Consider the following 17,420-nt stretch of genomic DNA (forward strand, 5'->3'; position numbering starts at 1 on the left):
GCATGTTCCCATGTCCGAGGGATCATTTAATTTATATTTGCGGGCTCCCACGTCCCCCTCACCTTTGGACCTTCGATCGATGTGTAATCTTATCTCCTAGCTAGCCTAAAGCTCAGTAGTGTGTATTTATGTAAATCCGTTTGTACAGATACATTTAAAGACAAGAATCGTTAGTCTATACAAAAACAAAAAAAAAATATTCATATGGCCACAGAGAGAGAGAGTATCCTCCAAAGCTTTTTTTTCGTCTACTGATTTTTATCCGTATCTCTTTATTTATTTTACCCTTTATATTATCATCCAAAATTTAACATGGAGTCAGTAGTAATTAGCGTATGTGGTTAAAATATCAACGAGTTTTTTTTTTCTATTTTTTCGAAAAATGACTTGGCCTACCAATCAATCAAGTTTGACATTTGTTCTATTATTTAATTTTTTTTTTTTTAGGATTTTGTTCCAACCAGCTCTGCATATTAACTTCGAAACAATTTGTTTCTTCGCGCTAATTTTAACAAATTTAGATACTTCCCTGACGTATCTTACTTCTTATTCTAATAATCTCTATTTCACAAACACTTTTTTATATATAATTGCAGAATCACTTCGGATCAATAATAAAATTTCTCCGTATTAAACTAGTATGCATCCATCGTCTTCAATCAACCACAAAAAAAGAACACATTAAATTAGTTGTAAGAATATTCTACATTAAAATAAATAAAAATAAACCAAGCTAAATAATATTCGGCAAGACACAGAACTCACTCAAGATAATATAAAACAGGCATGTGTCTCTCTACTATTGAGTATTGATTGATGTATGTCCGTAAGGTAGGTTAAATAAGTGTTTGTTTTGTAACTGATCTTCGTGAAACAAAGACGATGATGGTAGCGTGTGTAAATAATATTTTATTAATTATGTTAGTCTCTGTTGCCAGAAATAATCTTTAATTATATTTTAAACAAATATTGATGACGCTGGGTTCACAATTATCAAAAATACTCATATCTACTACTTCAGGTTCAGGGCAATATCTAAATAATCACAAGCACTATTTTACGGTTTACAGAAAAAAAAAGAAAAAAACAAGTACTATTTTACTATATTGTGTTAAGAAAATTAAATAATAATATTTATAGTCGTCGGAAACGTAAGACAATGCTTACGGGAGAAACCAAAATATGCTATCGTACGTTTCTTTCTCCTACACGAAAGCCAATTGTTTATTTATAATTTTTTTTCCTTGCGTTACGTGTTTAATATATATGGAACCTCATCATATTATTATTATTATTATTATTATTTTAATTCATAAACTGATTCCGTGGTTTTGATCTCATCAGTTTCCCTAATTAAAAACAACAGATACTACACCATGTACATATTTAACATGTTTGCTTATACATCTGTTTTCACCATTTTTGTTGAGTTCGTATATAGGTATACAGTATATATAATTTCTGTAAATCACACACACATATTCTATATATACCGTTAACTTTGGTCGTGGACATGGGTAATTAATTTACAAAGTTTGGTCATTAATTATATGTATATTTATGTAGAATCCTTGCATGGGATAAAAAAAAATAACAAAGCTTTATTCAGAATCATCGATCATCAGAAGATATTTCAATGGAGCAACCTTTCGAACCAACGAAGAAAAAGGGGCAACTGTATCTATATATATATATAGAGAGAGAGAGAGATAGTTTTATAAATACAAATTAAAAAGGTGATGAGCCAAAGCTTTTCATCTCATTAATTAATAGAAGGAGCTTCTCGTCTCTTTCTTCTTCCTCCCAAAATTAAAGAAGCTTCTGTGAAAGTTAGCATATCATAATTCACAACCAAATATATATATATATATATCAATCTTTCGTACATTATTCTCACGCGGTGCTTTGTCTGTTTCTTTTTCTTTCTTTTTAAAAATTCCCTTTAATACTAATTTCCGTACAAAAAGAAACATGTCTTTTAGTTTAGACTTTAGAAGATGGAAGAAAAAAAGTTTGTAGTTTTGTTTTCTTTTATATGTACAAATTGGCACAGCGTGACAGCGAAAAATAATAGTAACGTACCGTTATCTTTTCTTTTATTAATTCTTTGTTGTGTTTTTGTATAAATTACACAATTTTTTTTTTCTTTAATAGAAATTGATGAATATTTTGTTCAACACCGTGTAATGCATGCGGTGGGTAGCTCACGTGGTAGTTTTTTCTTTAAAAATTGACACAGCATTATTTTTAATTTTTATTGGTGTTTGATTAAAATTCAACCCAAATACTTACTACTAGCAGTTTTGTTTTGTTAATCCTTTTTTTTTAATGTATATATATATCCGATCATCGATCATGTTTCGAACAATGCAATGAAATGCTGATATATGTCAAATATTGAGTTGGATGTTTTAAACTCGTAGACTTAGGACATAATTATTTGTGGTTATGCACACATTGTTTAGTCAATTATATATGCTCACTTCCAATAAGATAGTATTTTTCTATTGTGTGTCATGGGAAACATACCGTGTATATTGAAAATAATCAATTTGAAGTTTAAAACGGTAATAATTTTGTTGTTCTTCTTCAAAAGGAATCAAATATATTATGCAAAGATATATATATATATATATATTTATTTCCCCATAAGAATCATATAAATAATACCCACCAGTAAATAAATAGAAATAAACAAGTGTAAAACTTGCATATATTTTCCAAAAGCATAATTCAACATAAGAATCATATTTTATATTCCAAAAGTATAAATATCCCAAATATATATAACCAAGTTAAACTTGAGTTTGGTAGACTAACAATTTAGAAAAATATTTGTTAAGCAAATAATAATATTTCCGACTGAGATATGAAACTGGTCGAACTGACTAAAATTCTAAAGTGGATAATAATATATCATCCAGTTAAAGGAGAAGTGTTGCTCGGGCTAAGCTTAGCTTCATAGAAGAATGGGTATCTCTCGTTTTGACCAATTAAAGGAATATTCTTCTTCATTATTTATTTATTTATCCTTCCTACAGGCCAAACCATTGGGGGAAGGGAGATACCAAATCAAGACGACAACCGCAGCCGAGAGACACCTGTATGGTTGTAAAATTCTAATTCAACTTTTCATTTATTAATATTTCTCTTTTTTTTTTTTTTTTTTCTTTCTTTAACAGAAAATCTCTCACGTCTTGGACACATAGAAAAAAGCATACAAGTAAAAAAAAGGAAAAAAAGAAAAAGAAAAAAAAAAGACACCATTGAATTACAGAAATACCCTCATCTCCTACCTCAATAGATGATGATTGAAGAGTAATAGTATATATGTAACAACTCTCTTGATACAGAGCTTTGCTTATCTCTTCTTATCCTAATTTGTTTCTCTCCCTCCCTCCCTAACTAACTGATCCCTTCTTAATCTGTTACTCTTTCTTATTCATTTCTTTTGGTTTTAGTTTTCAAAACTTTTGGCTTCTCTATTAATAAACAACACTCTCTGTTTTTCTTCTACGTTCTGTTACGGCGTTGATTACCAATTATGCTTTCCCATAATTCTGTTTCTGGCTACCGGAATTAACCCCAAACACCCACACACACACACACACCAAAAAAAAAGAAGAAGAAGAAGAAGCTGGATTTTAAAATGGTCGATACTACAGAGACGCAGGTGGAGTTTCCGCCGGAGAACCGCCGTGGTTTGCTGTTCGGGAAGTACGAGGTTGGGAAACTGGTGGGATGCGGAGCGTTCGCGAAAGTGTACCACGGGAGGAACACGGGCACGGGCCAGAGCGTTGCGATCAAAGTGGTGAGCAAGCAGCGGCTGCACAAGGGAGGCCTCAATGCCAACATCCAGAGGGAGATCGCTATCATGCACCGTCTTCGCCACCCTTGTATCGTGCGCCTCTTCGAGGTCCTTGCCACCAAATCCAAGATCTTCTTCGTCATGGAATTCGCCAAAGGCGGCGAGCTCTTCGCCAAGGTCTCCAAGGGCAGGTTCTGCGAGGACCTTAGCCGCCGCTACTTCCACCAGCTCATCTCCGCCGTCGGTTACTGCCACTCCCGCGGCATCTTTCACCGTGATCTCAAACCCGAGAATCTCCTCCTCGACGACAAGCTCGATCTGAAGATCTCCGATTTCGGACTCAGCGCTCTCACCGATCAGATCCGACCCGACGGTCTCCTCCACACCCTCTGTGGCACGCCGGCCTACGTGGCGCCCGAGGTTCTGGCGAAGAAAGGCTACGACGGTGCCAAAATCGATGTCTGGTCATGCGGGATCATACTCTTCGTCCTCAACGCAGGCTATCTCCCTTTCAACGACCACAATCTCATGGTCATGTACCGCAAGATCTACAAGGGAGAGTTCCGCATCCCCAAGTGGACCTCGCCGGATCTCCGGCGGCTTCTGACCCGGCTCTTGGACACCAACCCGCTTACGAGGATCACGATCGAAGAGATCATCCACGATCCGTGGTTCAGGCAGGGATACGACGATCGGATGTCCAAATTCCACCTGGAAGACTCCGATATGAAACTCCCGGGGGAAGAGACGGGAGCGAGGAGGATGAACGCCTTCGACATCATCTCAGGATCGCCGGGGTTCAATCTCGCCGGTCTGTTCGGGGAGGCTCGAAAGTACGACAGAGTGGAGAGGTTCGTGTCGGCGTGGAGGGCGGAGAGGGTGGTGGAGAAGCTGGAAGAGATGGCGGAGGCGGAGAATCTGACGGTGGCGAAAAAGGAGGCGTGGGGGATGAAGATAGAAGGGCAAAAGGGTAATTTCGCAATGGTGGTTGAGATAAAGCAGCTAACGGACGAGCTGGTCATGGTCGAGGTGAGGAAGAGGCAAAGAGCAGCTGCATCTGGACGCGATCTATGGAAGGATACATTCGCCCCTTACTTCCTCTCGATCCTGCACCAACCGGACCAGTCGGATCTAGAACCATCATCCCAAGTAAATACGACGTCGCTCTAGTTTAGAAGCGAGGGAGGTTAACTCTCTCAACAAAATTATCCAAATAATAATATCCCGGGGTTATCTGTAATTGTTTTTGCCCCATGGAGTATATTAATTATATATCTCTGACTTAATATAAGAGATGAAATCGTTAATTAATTATATATTTAGTTGGTATAAATATCTATCTATCTATCTATGTTCTTCTTATGTAATCATAATTACTTACTACATCAATGGAACGAAAGAATGAAAAAAAAAAAAAAGGAATCTTCAGTGCCCGAATTCATGGATCAAACAACAAACCCCTCACTCTGCTGATCTAACGTAACGCGGATGTGAAGCTTGCAAGCCTATGTGTATAAGACACTCTTACCTTTATATGTCTCTTGAGTCTTAACCATTACTCTTTTTTTTTTATTTCTCTTGGATTTGCTAATTTAATATCGACCACACTAATTTAATTAACATACATATACACCTTTTTATATATATTTAGATAAAGGTTGAATCTAGAAAAAGAGATGGTAATAACACTGCTGCGAGATTGCAAGTACAACCAACAAAGTCAATCATAATAGGTGAAAGCCAACTGTGCATATTTGAGAGAGCCATGAACAAAGCAAACTGATCGATGAAACTCCATTTGTTAATCCTATATAAATAAATAAAAAAAGCTGGTGGACTTTCATACATTACTCACTGCTACTATAGTACTATGGCATGTGGTATATATATAATATAATTAATAATACACAAAATAATGATCATCAAATCATTCCTCTTTCATGGTAATCCCACTTTGAACCCATTATTCAATAATTCAACTTTTAGCAGTTACATAATTACTGAAAATTTAACATATCCCCCTTTTCAATGCTATCATTTTTGTAGGCTCCACAGATCATGTTCTATCCAGTTTACACACACAATGACACAAATCATATCTTAAATACTTTTCAAGCGCTTCAAAGATGGGTTAACTTAACTTCTTAATTGTGTGCTTTGTTACAACATGTCGAGAGATGAAAAGAAGCTGTCAGGGTTAAAAGAGTCTTTAAATTGGGTGGTTCTCCTTCAATTCAATTTGGTGTCCCACTAAAAACAACCGGATTAAGCAAAGCCCCATAGATGAGAGAGTAAAGAAAGGTTTAGATTTGACCGACTGATTGATAAATGTGTGGTGGTGTGTATATCCCGTTTATGGGCCGAGCGTGGTCCACTAGATGCCGTAAATTCAATGAGCTTTGGGTCCTTTGTTTTCCGAATCGGGCCAATCTTAACCATCCAACCATCGACAAGATCGCTTTCTCTCGTATGAAGAAATGTAGAAAACAGACTTTTATTATTCACAAATTAATTATGTCATGTGGCTCAAATAGGAAAAAATAGTATAATCTTTGACTTTGTGAAACGGACACACGAAAAAGACTTCTTCTCTTGGTTATGTGTTTAAACTTTTAACGTATCATCATCACCTAAAAAGAAGACTAAAACGTAATACAACGAAACGATAAGAAAATCATAATACAACAACGGAAGTCTGCTTCCTTTACGCGTGTGTGATCTATTAGAATACTAGTAGTAATTTTCGCTCTGACATAAGATAACAGTTCCTCCTCTTATAATTCATGAGTTCATCATCATTATTGTTACACTCAACACACCTCCAAGACAAGAAAACAAAGACCTCAGATACATAAAAAACACTAAACACTTGGGGTTAAAACAATCAAGAATACTCCATAGAAAGAATTTGTATATGCTTCAGTGCCAAGCCAATACAATGTCGATCAAAGCCGGCCTTATACTCTCCTTCATGACTCTCTTATACTCCTCTGTATCTCCCCCGTTCTTCTTCAGCACCACCATGTGATAGCTTGGCGCTATCTCAAACACCTCCGCTTCCACCACCACAGCCTCTGCCGCCATCTTCACCCTCCATCCTTGTTCCTTGGTCCTCACTTTCATCTTTAGCTCCTTCCCTACCTCCACCAGCTTCTCTGTTATCTCTGACGCCTCTCTGTTTGTTGTGAACCTCATCTCCTCCTTCTCCTCTCCCTTCTCGAACAGCCCCGACAGATCAAACCCCGTCGACAGCGATATTATCTCAAACGCGTTCAGGTTGATACACCGCTTCTTTTCCTTCTCCACACTTGCCTCTGCCTCTGCCTCCGCGTCCACTTCTGTCTCTTCTTCTTCATCAACCGCCCCTTTCTTCGACTCTTGCAGCAGGCCTTTGCGGAACCAAGAGCTCTTCATAATCTTCTCAGTTGATATCCTCGTGTTCGGGTTAGGATCCAAGATCCTCTTCAGCAATCTCTTTGCCCCAGGAGCAAACCAGTTGGGGAACTTGACCTCGGCTTTGCCAATCTTCTTATACAGCTCCATCAGATTGGAATCACGGAAAGGGAGGTAACCGGCGAGCAAGACGAACAAAATCACACCGCAGGACCAGACATCGGCTTTAAACCCATCATACCCGTTCCTGCTAATCACCTCTGGCGCAACATATGCAGGGGTCCCGCACGTGGTGTGCAGCAGCCCATCTTGCCTTCTGGAGTCGGCAAGAGCGCTGAGACCAAAATCAGAGACCTTAAGATTCCCTTCCTCATCCAACAAGAGATTCTCAGGCTTCAAGTCCCTGTGGCATACTCCGCGGCTGTGACAGTAGTCGACGGCGCGTACGAGTTGTTGAAAGTAGTTTCTCGCAACGTCCTCACTAAGCTTCCCAGTAGAAACTTTGTTGAAGAGCTCACCCCCCTTAACGTGCTCCATGACGAAGTAGATTTTAGATTTAGTGGCCATGACTTCGTGGAGCTCGACGATGTTTGGATGCGTCAAGAGTCTCATGACAGAGATCTCGCGCTTAATCTGCTCGGTCATACCAACTTTGAGGATTCTTTCTTTGTCGATGACTTTGATAGCAACACTATCACCAGATTTCAGATTCCTGGCATGGTACACCTTAGCAAAGGTACCCTGACCAAGAAACTTGCCGACCTCGTAACGGAGCATGAGGACAGACCCTTTCTTCTCCATTGACTCGCTCACTGATTAGCTTAGAAGAGCACGACTCGACTCTATTTTTTTTTTTTTAAAAGAACCCCTAGAAATATACTAAAAAAATGCTGACAACATATATATAAAGAAATGTAAGAGAGATTGATGAACTCAGGAGGCGAGAAGACGATCAACCGTCTTCGCAGAGATCATGCTTCCAAGTGGCGTTTTTTCTAGCATTCTGAGAAGAGGAGGGCTGGAAGGTGTGGAAACAGGGGTGAAGATGAAGGGTGGTGGTGCGGCGGTTTAGAGAGCGGGTGTCATGGGGGACGAGCGAGGAGGACAAGGGCCCAAAGGGACGAGGGATGTCCAAGGGTGTTGTAGAGCACTTGTGTTCAGCTTTCAAATACATGTTTCTGCATTCCCTGGTTTCGAATTTTGCAATCAAACAAACCTGCAAATTATACAATAACCAGAGAGATGAGATTTTGAAACACTCTTGAGAAGAAAAACAAAAACACGAACTCCAACTAAATAACACCAACCCAACACGGTTTTGGACCCGAAATGAAACAAAAACACACCAGGAAAATCGCAATCATAAACAGGCAGATGCAAAGAGAATCAGATCCAGAGAAACAAAAAAGAAGGATTTAGTAATCTCAATCAATGGATGGAAATCTAGATTTGTAAAATTCGTGGAATACGAGCACCGAGATCCATAAAAAGAGAAACCACAATAGCATCGAAATGAGAACAAGTATATGTGTATTACCTGAAATTGATCCGATGTGCTGCGAAGGAGGAGAGGAGGACAAGGTTTGGTGAAGCGATGATAGAGAGAAACGAAAAAGAGGAAAGGAAAACACAATTAGGTAACTCCTCCTCCTTGTATTTATATATATATATATATAGCGGCGGACCAAACGGAGCAAGTTGGCAAAAAGGATTTTGCCCAATTTTCTAATTAACACGAAACAGCCAACCTGTTTTCCTTTTTGGCTGTTACTGCTGCTTCTGCTTCTTCGCTAATTAACCCTTTTTTTTTTTCTTTTTTTTTCGTCTATTCTGACGTGTGTCTTGTGCTAATTGCTGCTTATTGGTTACTACTAATCAACTTGGGTTTTTCTGTTTCATTATATAATAACTTATCACTTGTCTTCATTATCTTTCATCGTCATCTTCTTTTTGTTTTTTACCCCACACCCACACTAACCAACCCCTTTTTTCCACCTTTAAGAGATAAGTACATATATATATATATATATTTCCAGCTATACGAGGGATTCCATTTTATGGATATGCCTTTACGGTTTTATCGTTTTCATCTAATTTGATATTTCCCCTTTTAGAGGATTTGCTTTCATCAATTTACATAACAAATATGGTTACAAAATCGTCTTTATTTTTTACCCCACCACAGATGAGTCAACAGATTTTGTTTTTACGCATTTCTGACTAGACATATAATAGTGTGTTTGTTGAAAGGTTGAGATAATGTGTACCCAGTGATGAGGTGCCACGTAAGCGGGAATATCCTCCAACGTTAGCTTTAGGAGATACGGTGTCAAATTACAACTTGCTCTCTCTCTCTCTCTCTCTCTTTTGTCATTTTACACGTGTCTGTTATTTATTCGTATGTGAGACCGTTACGTTACGACGTAGCCTGGAACATAAAATGTTTTCCAAAAGAAACCGAGCTGCTTGGCTTTGGGTAACGAACGTTTCGGTCCTTTTGTAGTAGAAGAAGAATTAAAGATGGTAAAACAAATTCAAAGATGATGCAGAGATACATACAATAAGGCCAAAAATTAATTATTAACCAAAAGCCCATTAATGGACAATGGGCCTTAAGCATTTTTCAAACCACACAAGAATTTCGTTTTATGTTTTTTTCTTTTTTCTTTACATCAGTAATAATTTACATAATCATCAGTTTACCAAATTAAAATCAGCTTTAACGACGATGGCATGGGTCATGGGATGTGTGAATGACAAACGGAAACAAGACTGCCAATTTTACGAATCTGCCAATGCCTCCGATTCCATGGCAGGAATGTAGTAGACACCTTGGGTGGCCCATTGACTTGGACAGACTCGGAGTATAGAGCAGACGTCTTTGTTTTCCAGAAACTTCTCCAAATCCACTAGCATCAGAGGCCCGTACTCAAACACCATCTTCTTGCACTGTTCAGCACCATCAAACATCATTTATCTGATCCCATAATATTTTTACTCTCACAAAACTCCCTTTTATGTTGTTTGTACAACAAAGTTGTTTAGTTAGCTTACCTTGTCCTGGTAATTGTTTAGCGACTTGCACTCCTTCAGAAGTAAGCGGATTATCTTCAGCTGCAAGACCAAGAATAAATAGCCTTATCTGATCAGCAGCAATACCGCGCTCTCTCTACTGAGATGATTGTATAAGTTATGAAATGATAATAGTACAAGAAAGGTGCAAACCTTGGTCTCAGGATCCTTGAGTTTGGCGACAACCTCAGAGACAGTCTGGCGGCAAGCGTCGCAGTTTTCTTGATGGACTTGTGAAACAAAATCCGCAGTCACTATCTGGCAGAGGTTAAGCTTTTTGCAGATTTGGCCAGATTTGATTACAGAGACTTGTGTGAAGAAGAGCTGGGTATAGTGATCTACCATTGAAAGACACTGCAACAAACAAAGAAATAGGGTGGACAGAGATGAGTTGATAGAGATATAAAAAGCACAAAAAAAACAGAACCAAAAGAGAGAACCCAATGAGAGAGGGGAAGACCTGTTTTTGGAGAGGAGGAATCTGAGAGCAGCTGATATGAAGCGCCTGGACGAGTGCATCCTGATTGTCGTGATCTTGGAGGTAATCAATGGCGAGGGAAACATACTTGTCACAGAGTTGACAAACTTGGTTATCATGAGCAGATTCTGCAAATCATACAATCTATTAAAGATTAGATCAAACTCTCCAGTACATTATGTATCACAGGAGAGAAATGAATGAATGCTTATAGCTGCAACGAAGAGAGATATAAAAAGAAAGGACCGAACCGAGAAGGAGGATGGGGTTTCTAGTAGCAGCAACACAAGAAGAAGACCATGTCAACCCCAAGAGGAAGAGGACTATGACTCCAGATCTACCGCCCATGATGCCTCCTGAATCTGCTGTAATCAAATCATAATTCAAAATAATCAAAACCAAAAACTAGTTCAAAAAGCGAAACAGATAGATAGAGGCCAGATGTTTTCTTAAAAATCAAATCTTAAAAAGTCAATTCGTATAGACTGGATCTTTCGATATATAAAGCAAACAATCAAAAACATATGGGAGAGATGAAAAAAGAAGAAGAGCTTACTTGATCGGCCTCAGACCAAACCTGGCAGAGATGTTTCGTCCGTCAACCTGGTCGCTAATTTTCAGAGAGCAACCAATCGATAGACGAAGATGACTCCTCTATCTTCTTTTTTTTTTTTTTGTTTTCCCCTCAATAGATATATATATATTTTGTTTTTATGTTAATTTACAAGTAGGGGGCGCAGGCTTTGTAGTTTTTACCAGAATTATATGATTGGTCGTTTCTCTTTTTTCTACACGTATCCCTATATTAGTAAAAGAGAAGTACAAAATAGAATACGGGTCGGGTCAAAATTAAACAATTCGATTTTAACAATTGGATACTTCAAAATTGGATATTAAACTGGGTTTGGATACATACATCAAATACTTTCCATATCTAATATAAAGATTGTATTATTTCCATAACTAATTTTATGATTTCCTAATATTTCTCTAACTAATTTAATATAATCTATTAAAAATTTATTTTTCTTCTTTCACTTTTATTTGATCTTATTTTTAATTTATGATATTATACTATATAATATAAATATTTAATAAAAATTTAACTTTTTTTTGCATATGTTGCAATTTAAATTTTTCAAAACGAACATATAATACGTAACCACACTCCGTTTAATATTTTGAAAAATGGTTTAAAATAATTATAAGTATAACAAATATTAAAACCATTGTTACATGAGCATATTTAAAATTTCAGAAAGTTTCAAAATATTATAATTAAAATGTTCAAATATATATAAAAAATTAGAATTTAAAATATTGAAAATATTTTTTTGGAAACATAATTTTTATTGATAAAATATATTATATATCAAACTATATAAATTTTAGATAGTTCACGGGTAGTTTGTTAAAATCACAATTATAATTCTAAAGCGAGTTATGAATAATGTTTTTGACGAAATGAATTCTGTTACGAGTTGGTCATTCAAAAAATATATTGTAAAATATGTAAGTTTTACGTATATTCCTACTTCTACTACAAAAATGGTATCAAAACTCAATATATGATTATTTGCGCGCTTTTTCCTTATGATTTTATTTAAACTTATTATACAATGATATGATTCACCGTAATCGATTGCACTACAATAAAATTAAAGTGTAACATATTTTAATTCGTTAAAAGTTATATATATGTAATTATTTCCTCCGCGCTGTAGCGCGGGTCATAATCTAGTTATTAATTAAGTAACAAACCTACAGGATGTTCTTTGAACAATAATAATAATTAAAAAAATAACTAAAGAGTGTTCTAAACAAAAATCGTTCCTCACTTCCTCTCATTTTCGTTTAGGGAAAGGACCAAATGTAATTATGTTTTCGTGTTCAGTCTTCTTAACCTTGATTAATTAATTAATGCTGTAATCTCTCTAACGATGGAGACCAACGCTGCTCGCTATTTTCATTCAAATCGCCATCATGTACATTCAGATCATCTAATCCACCTCCTTAATGCATTAATCATTTCATTTAGCAAATTGTTTATGAGAACTATATATTTGTTTTGTTCTACTTCTATAGTATTATTATATAACACAGACGTGCACGTGTAAATGATCTTTTATCCATTTTTACTAACACTCAACTAATTAATCATAACACTGAATGTTGTGTTTGTCTAGTAATGGTTTTTAGGGGTTTCGGGATGTTGAAGCAACGTAATATATATAATGAAGATACGTATGTATGTATTCTAATTAATGAAAGATATTAATGCGATAGAATGGACCGACCATGGGAAAACAACGCCCCCTGTGGTTACGTGGAGCACATGTACGATGATGGCATTGGCATGATGGGTCGTCCGTCGTTGCTCAATTTAGTCACTCCTCCCTGCTTTCCATTTTAATTACAATCTCCACACAATTATTCTACTATTTTTTTTTTCAGCTGGTTATATAATATGGCCATGCCCTCCCCCTGCTCTTTAAATAAATGCTTCTCCGAAAAACTCAACCCTCGGGTGCTTCTTTGTGTAATTAGTAATGCAAGTATATATAATACTATATGTTCTTTATGGATGAATCGTGATGGCTATTATATTCACATTTCATACAAATATCTTCCAGTGATTATGACGTCTTTTGTTCTCCTGATCATTCATATAGTATATGCGACTGTATGAGGTGGCGTCTGAATGGTTGGTGATTGCCTCTGAATTAATAGTTCAAGGGTCTAAATAAGTTTCTGATTTTATCCATCGACTGGTTGTTTATTGCCTCGGTACGTAGGATTGGACCATAACACTTTTGACTTTGAGATATATATATATATATATTATCTTTCTAAAGTTGTATAACCATGGGAGCTAATTAACCGCACAAAAATTATTTCATTGTCATGAATGTTGCATTATGCTTCTCTCCTATAGACACCAGCCAAAGCGAAACACATAAGGCCAAAAGTAAAAACCCTGCGTACCAAAGACACTTAGCTCTAGGCACCAACCACACCATATATACTTGATAGATTCCATACCTCTCTCATGCACAAATAATCTTCTCTTTCTCTCTTTCTCTCTCTCTTTCGCTCTCCCGAGACAATAATGCCAAACAGTGGATCTGAGCGGGATGCGTCAGTGAGAAAGCAAGACACTGCCACCTTCTCCAGCAAGCTATCGTCGACCAAACAACGCTTCTCGTCGCAGGCAACGGCAGCACCAGCTTGTCCTTCCTTTAGAATCTACTACTACGACGGAGCCGCCGGTTCTGTCCCTTTCGAATGGGAATCTCATCCAGGCACACCCAAGCACCCCTCCTCCGAACTACCTACTCTGCCACCTCTCACTCCTCCGCCGTCTCATTTCCCATTCTCAGGCGACCAAAGCCGGCGCGGTTCCAAGAAATCCACCAAGAAAATCCTCGCACTAATCCCGACAAGGCTCTTCTGGCTATCGTCGGGAGAACATAATGGGAGCAAGGCGAAGAAACTGTCGGCTTCGTCACCAGCATCCATGTCGGAGAGGGTGTTGATAGAAGAGAACGAGTACGATCTGTTCAAGTTTCAGACAGAAAGGAAGGCCATGCGGAGATTTTCATCATTCGACTCTTCTTCTGCTGAGCAATTCCCCATTCGTAGATCACAATCCTCCTCTTGCTTCCGTATCCGCAGCTGTTTCATCTGCTAATTTCCCTCCAAGATCTTGCAAAATAAAACCGTGGAAATTTTACAAACATGTTTTTCTTTTTTTTTTAAAGCTTCTCATGTAATTTATAATACTATTTTGTGTTCCATATCGTATTATTATAATATCTAATCAGATGTGTCGGCAATGCAGCTCCAAATCCTATCATACTTTTATTTTCTTTCCATCTTGCACAGTTACTTGCAAGAGTTACGTGATTGATCAGAAGATTAATTACTAGTTGTTTATAACTGTCGCATTCATCTGGTTTAATTAGTGAATTGCTAATCTTTCACAAGTGTTGTTGGCAAGTACTCGATATATCTATATTTGTATATGGTTCCGTGTAAATAGTAATGGTGAGAGAGTTTGAACAAGCCTTCTAATCTTCTATTGTGTTAAATTTAGCTGTCTTCCAAGCAAAGAAACACACATGCAAATTAATGGGGTTTGGTGGTTGTGTTTTTTCTTAATTGATTTTTGTTTTGGTCGAACATGATTGGTTTTCTACAATCAGACAGACCAGTGGAATTGCTAAAAATCTTATCGTTCGGTCATTTTTAAAAAGATAAAACTGTGGACTATTTTATTTATACATCTTTCAATTATTATCTGGTTTTGTAGTCAAATTTTAATCTACTTTTATTCTCCTAGTCTTCAATACTGTACGTACATTACAAATACTGACCGTGACACGTAAACAAAATTTAACACTAAAAAAAAGACACACTGTGAGTTAATTAATAAAGTTGAGGAAGGTGTCGGCGGCTGCCATTGGGGCGTGTTCGATACTTTCCTCAAACCCGCGCGTATAAAACTGATTTCGCTCCCGCAAATTAATGTGAAAGGCCCTTTAGCCAACGAGAGGCCCATAGACCCACGTAATTAAATTACTGATTGTGTGTTTTCGGAATATAAAATTATTTTATTTTAATCAAGGAAGGGCTTTTCGCCGACGTCGTAGAAGACGATGCGACGGTTACCGCCGCCGATGAATCGAGGGTGCTTCAATTACTATGAAGTCTATTTGTCGCTCGTTTAATCTTTATCCCCGCCACCACATCCTCCTCTTTGGACTGTGCTCTCCGGCGGCGAAGAAGATGATGAGTTCTTCTTCTAGTCACTCTCCGAAGCAAGTGAGTGATCGTTGTTTATTGCTTTGCAAATTGCAATTGATCTTCCTTTTTTTCTTTCTTAATCTAGTAATGGATGAGTTTGGACCATTCCTGAATTTGATTGAGAATGCTTCTCCCCTGTTTAGAGATTATCCTTCGTGTATCTATAAGAACACATATAGTATTAATGTGTTGATTTCTGTTGTTAAAAGCAGACTACATCGCTTGAATCATTCAACGAGCAATTGCTCTGAGAACAACATTGCTTCACCAAGAAGCCAGGTTGATCTTCCTTGTACCCCATCTGATAGAGTTCACAATTTTTCAAAACTGGTCAACCGGTAAGGATGCTTTGTCTTTGCAGAGGAATTTGGTATGTAAAAATAGGGATCAATTACCGACGCGGCGGAGACGACAGTCTTTGCGCTTAGTAGAGGGAGAAGTCATTGGGACAACTCTTGAGCATAAGGGTTCTAATGGCTCACGAACAAGTATGGTTGCTCTTGATTCTACCAACACTTGTACTGATCCCACCAAGACTTCACAATCTCAAGTTTGGAAATCCCCCAAGGACAGGAATCACAGAGTTTCGGCATGTAACAAGATAAGTCCTAAGAGGAGACATGATTCTCTTTTCCACATTTGTTCTTCTGTCCTTAAAAGAAACGATTCAAGCACAACACCATGGTTTTGGAGCAAGAAGCAAACCGGGAAACTGTTGAAGTTAGTAACAATAACAAACACAGGGTCCTAAGGCCTGGAATGGTTCTGCTTAAGGGCTTCCTCTCGCATCATGTACAGGTAAAACTGTGAAAATCAACCTAATCTACACATATATCTATCTTATTTTTGAGCAAAGTAAAGAGCTCTAGTTTACCAAGAAATAACAGAAAAGAAATGAGCTCTACATGCTCTACACATTCAGTGTCTTGGTAGAACAGGCTATCCGAGAAGCACATGCTCTCATCGTAAGAGAATCAGGAGCAGAAGATGCGGAGAGGATACTTCCAGTGATGTCACCAGACATTTGTATAGTCAACTTCTACTCAGAAACTGGAAGACTTGGTCTCCATCAGGTGTGCAGACTTTAAACCTCTCACTGAAGGGTTCTCTTCTCATGTCCGCAGTAATGAATGCGGTTTTGAATCTTGGTGTAATAATGGCAGGACTGAGACGAAAGCCAAGAGAGCATAATAAAAGGGTTACCAATTGTCTCCTTCTCCATAGGTGATTCTGCAGAGTTTTTCGTACGGAGAGAGGAGAGACGTTGAGGAAGCTGAAGGAGTAATATTAGAATCTGGAGATGTGTTGATATTTGGCGGGGAATCTCGGATGATCCTCCATGGCGTTAAGTCTATCATACCAAACTCAGCTCCCATGTCTCTACTCTACGAGTCCAAGCTCCGTGCCGGACGTCTCAACCTTACTTCTAATCATACTGGTAAAAAATTTCTTTTTTTGAACTGTCAACTTAGTTGTAACCTATTTCATCTTATATTTCATTTATTTTACAATACAATGGCGTTTATTCACAATTCATTTGAAACTATTTTTCTTATAATACTAAAAGCTGAATGAGAACAAGAATCTGTCTATACGGTAATAAGCTATCAAGATATTATGAAATTCTCAAGAAAATGTTTTGTTTACCAAATAATAGGCAGTGTTGTTTTAACACTTTTTACATCTGTCAAGAGATTAATTTAATAGTACCAAAATATTTGTACATTACTACAATGACAAACAATGTCTTTTAGATTTAAAAAATTGTAACACAATTATAAATGTATTAAAAACAAAACAAAAATAGAGGGAGAAAACTAAAACTATTCAAAAAAAATATTCAAAAATTGTTAAAAAAAGCCG

The 17,420-nt window shown here is 37.4% G+C and overlaps 5 protein-coding genes across 6 annotated transcripts in view; 3 read left to right on the top strand and 2 right to left on the bottom strand.

The window, feature by feature from the left end:
* The first annotated feature begins 3,175 nt into the window (after nt 1-3,175).
* Nucleotides 3,176-5,226, top strand: LOC17883128 (CBL-interacting serine/threonine-protein kinase 14). The gene has a single exon (XM_006287692.2). It carries the CDS (start codon nt 3,650-3,652, stop codon nt 4,976-4,978), a length of 1,329 nt encoding a protein of 442 aa, XP_006287754.1. The 5' UTR covers nt 3,176-3,649; the 3' UTR covers nt 4,979-5,226.
* Nucleotides 5,227-6,557: 1,331 nt separating this feature from the next.
* Nucleotides 6,558-8,852, bottom strand: LOC17883479 (CBL-interacting serine/threonine-protein kinase 15). The gene is made up of 2 exons (XM_006287754.2): nt 8,739-8,852; nt 6,558-8,417 (listed from the first exon to the last, which is right to left on the bottom strand). Exon 2 carries the CDS (start codon nt 8,000-8,002, stop codon nt 6,728-6,730), a length of 1,275 nt encoding a protein of 424 aa, XP_006287816.1. The 5' UTR covers nt 8,003-8,417; nt 8,739-8,852; the 3' UTR covers nt 6,558-6,727.
* An 899-nt stretch (nt 8,853-9,751) lies between these two features.
* On the bottom strand, nt 9,752-11,426 carry LOC17882140 (prosaposin). Of its 2 annotated transcripts, none has more exons than XM_006288548.2 (6): nt 11,308-11,426; nt 11,003-11,113; nt 10,734-10,879; nt 10,427-10,627; nt 10,256-10,315; nt 9,752-10,150 (listed from the first exon to the last, which is right to left on the bottom strand). In XM_006288548.2, exons 2-6 carry the CDS (start codon nt 11,097-11,099, stop codon nt 9,983-9,985), a joined length of 672 nt encoding a protein of 223 aa, XP_006288610.1. In that variant the 5' UTR covers nt 11,100-11,113; nt 11,308-11,426; the 3' UTR covers nt 9,752-9,982. The 2 variants fall into 2 exon arrangements, with proteins under 2 accessions (XP_006288610.1, XP_006288609.1); XM_006288547.2 differs by having other exon boundaries at nt 11,003-11,116.
* A 2,214-nt stretch (nt 11,427-13,640) lies between these two features.
* LOC17884594 lies at nt 13,641-14,622 on the top strand. Its single transcript, XM_006288655.2, is given in 1 exon segment — nt 13,641-14,622. A coding segment is annotated over 1 exon segment (642 nt). The 5' UTR covers nt 13,641-13,800; the 3' UTR covers nt 14,443-14,622.
* Nucleotides 14,623-15,315: 693 nt separating this feature from the next.
* LOC17882622 overlaps nt 15,316-17,420 on the top strand; it is a 3,611-nt gene continuing 1,506 nt past the window's right edge. The window contains 6 exon segments of the mRNA XM_023781133.1: nt 15,316-15,575; nt 15,770-16,240; nt 16,243-16,464; nt 16,467-16,630; nt 16,721-16,801; nt 16,803-16,995. Of these exon segments, the coding sequence (XP_023636901.1) occupies nt 16,048-16,240; nt 16,243-16,464; nt 16,467-16,630; nt 16,721-16,801; nt 16,803-16,995 (853 nt within the window). The 5' untranslated portion in view covers nt 15,316-15,575; nt 15,770-16,047.

Source organism: Capsella rubella, unplaced genomic scaffold (genome assembly GCF_000375325.1).
Source record: "Capsella rubella cultivar Monte Gargano unplaced genomic scaffold, Caprub1_0 scaffold_6, whole genome shotgun sequence".
NCBI lineage: Eukaryota > Viridiplantae > Streptophyta > Magnoliopsida > Brassicales > Brassicaceae > Capsella > Capsella rubella.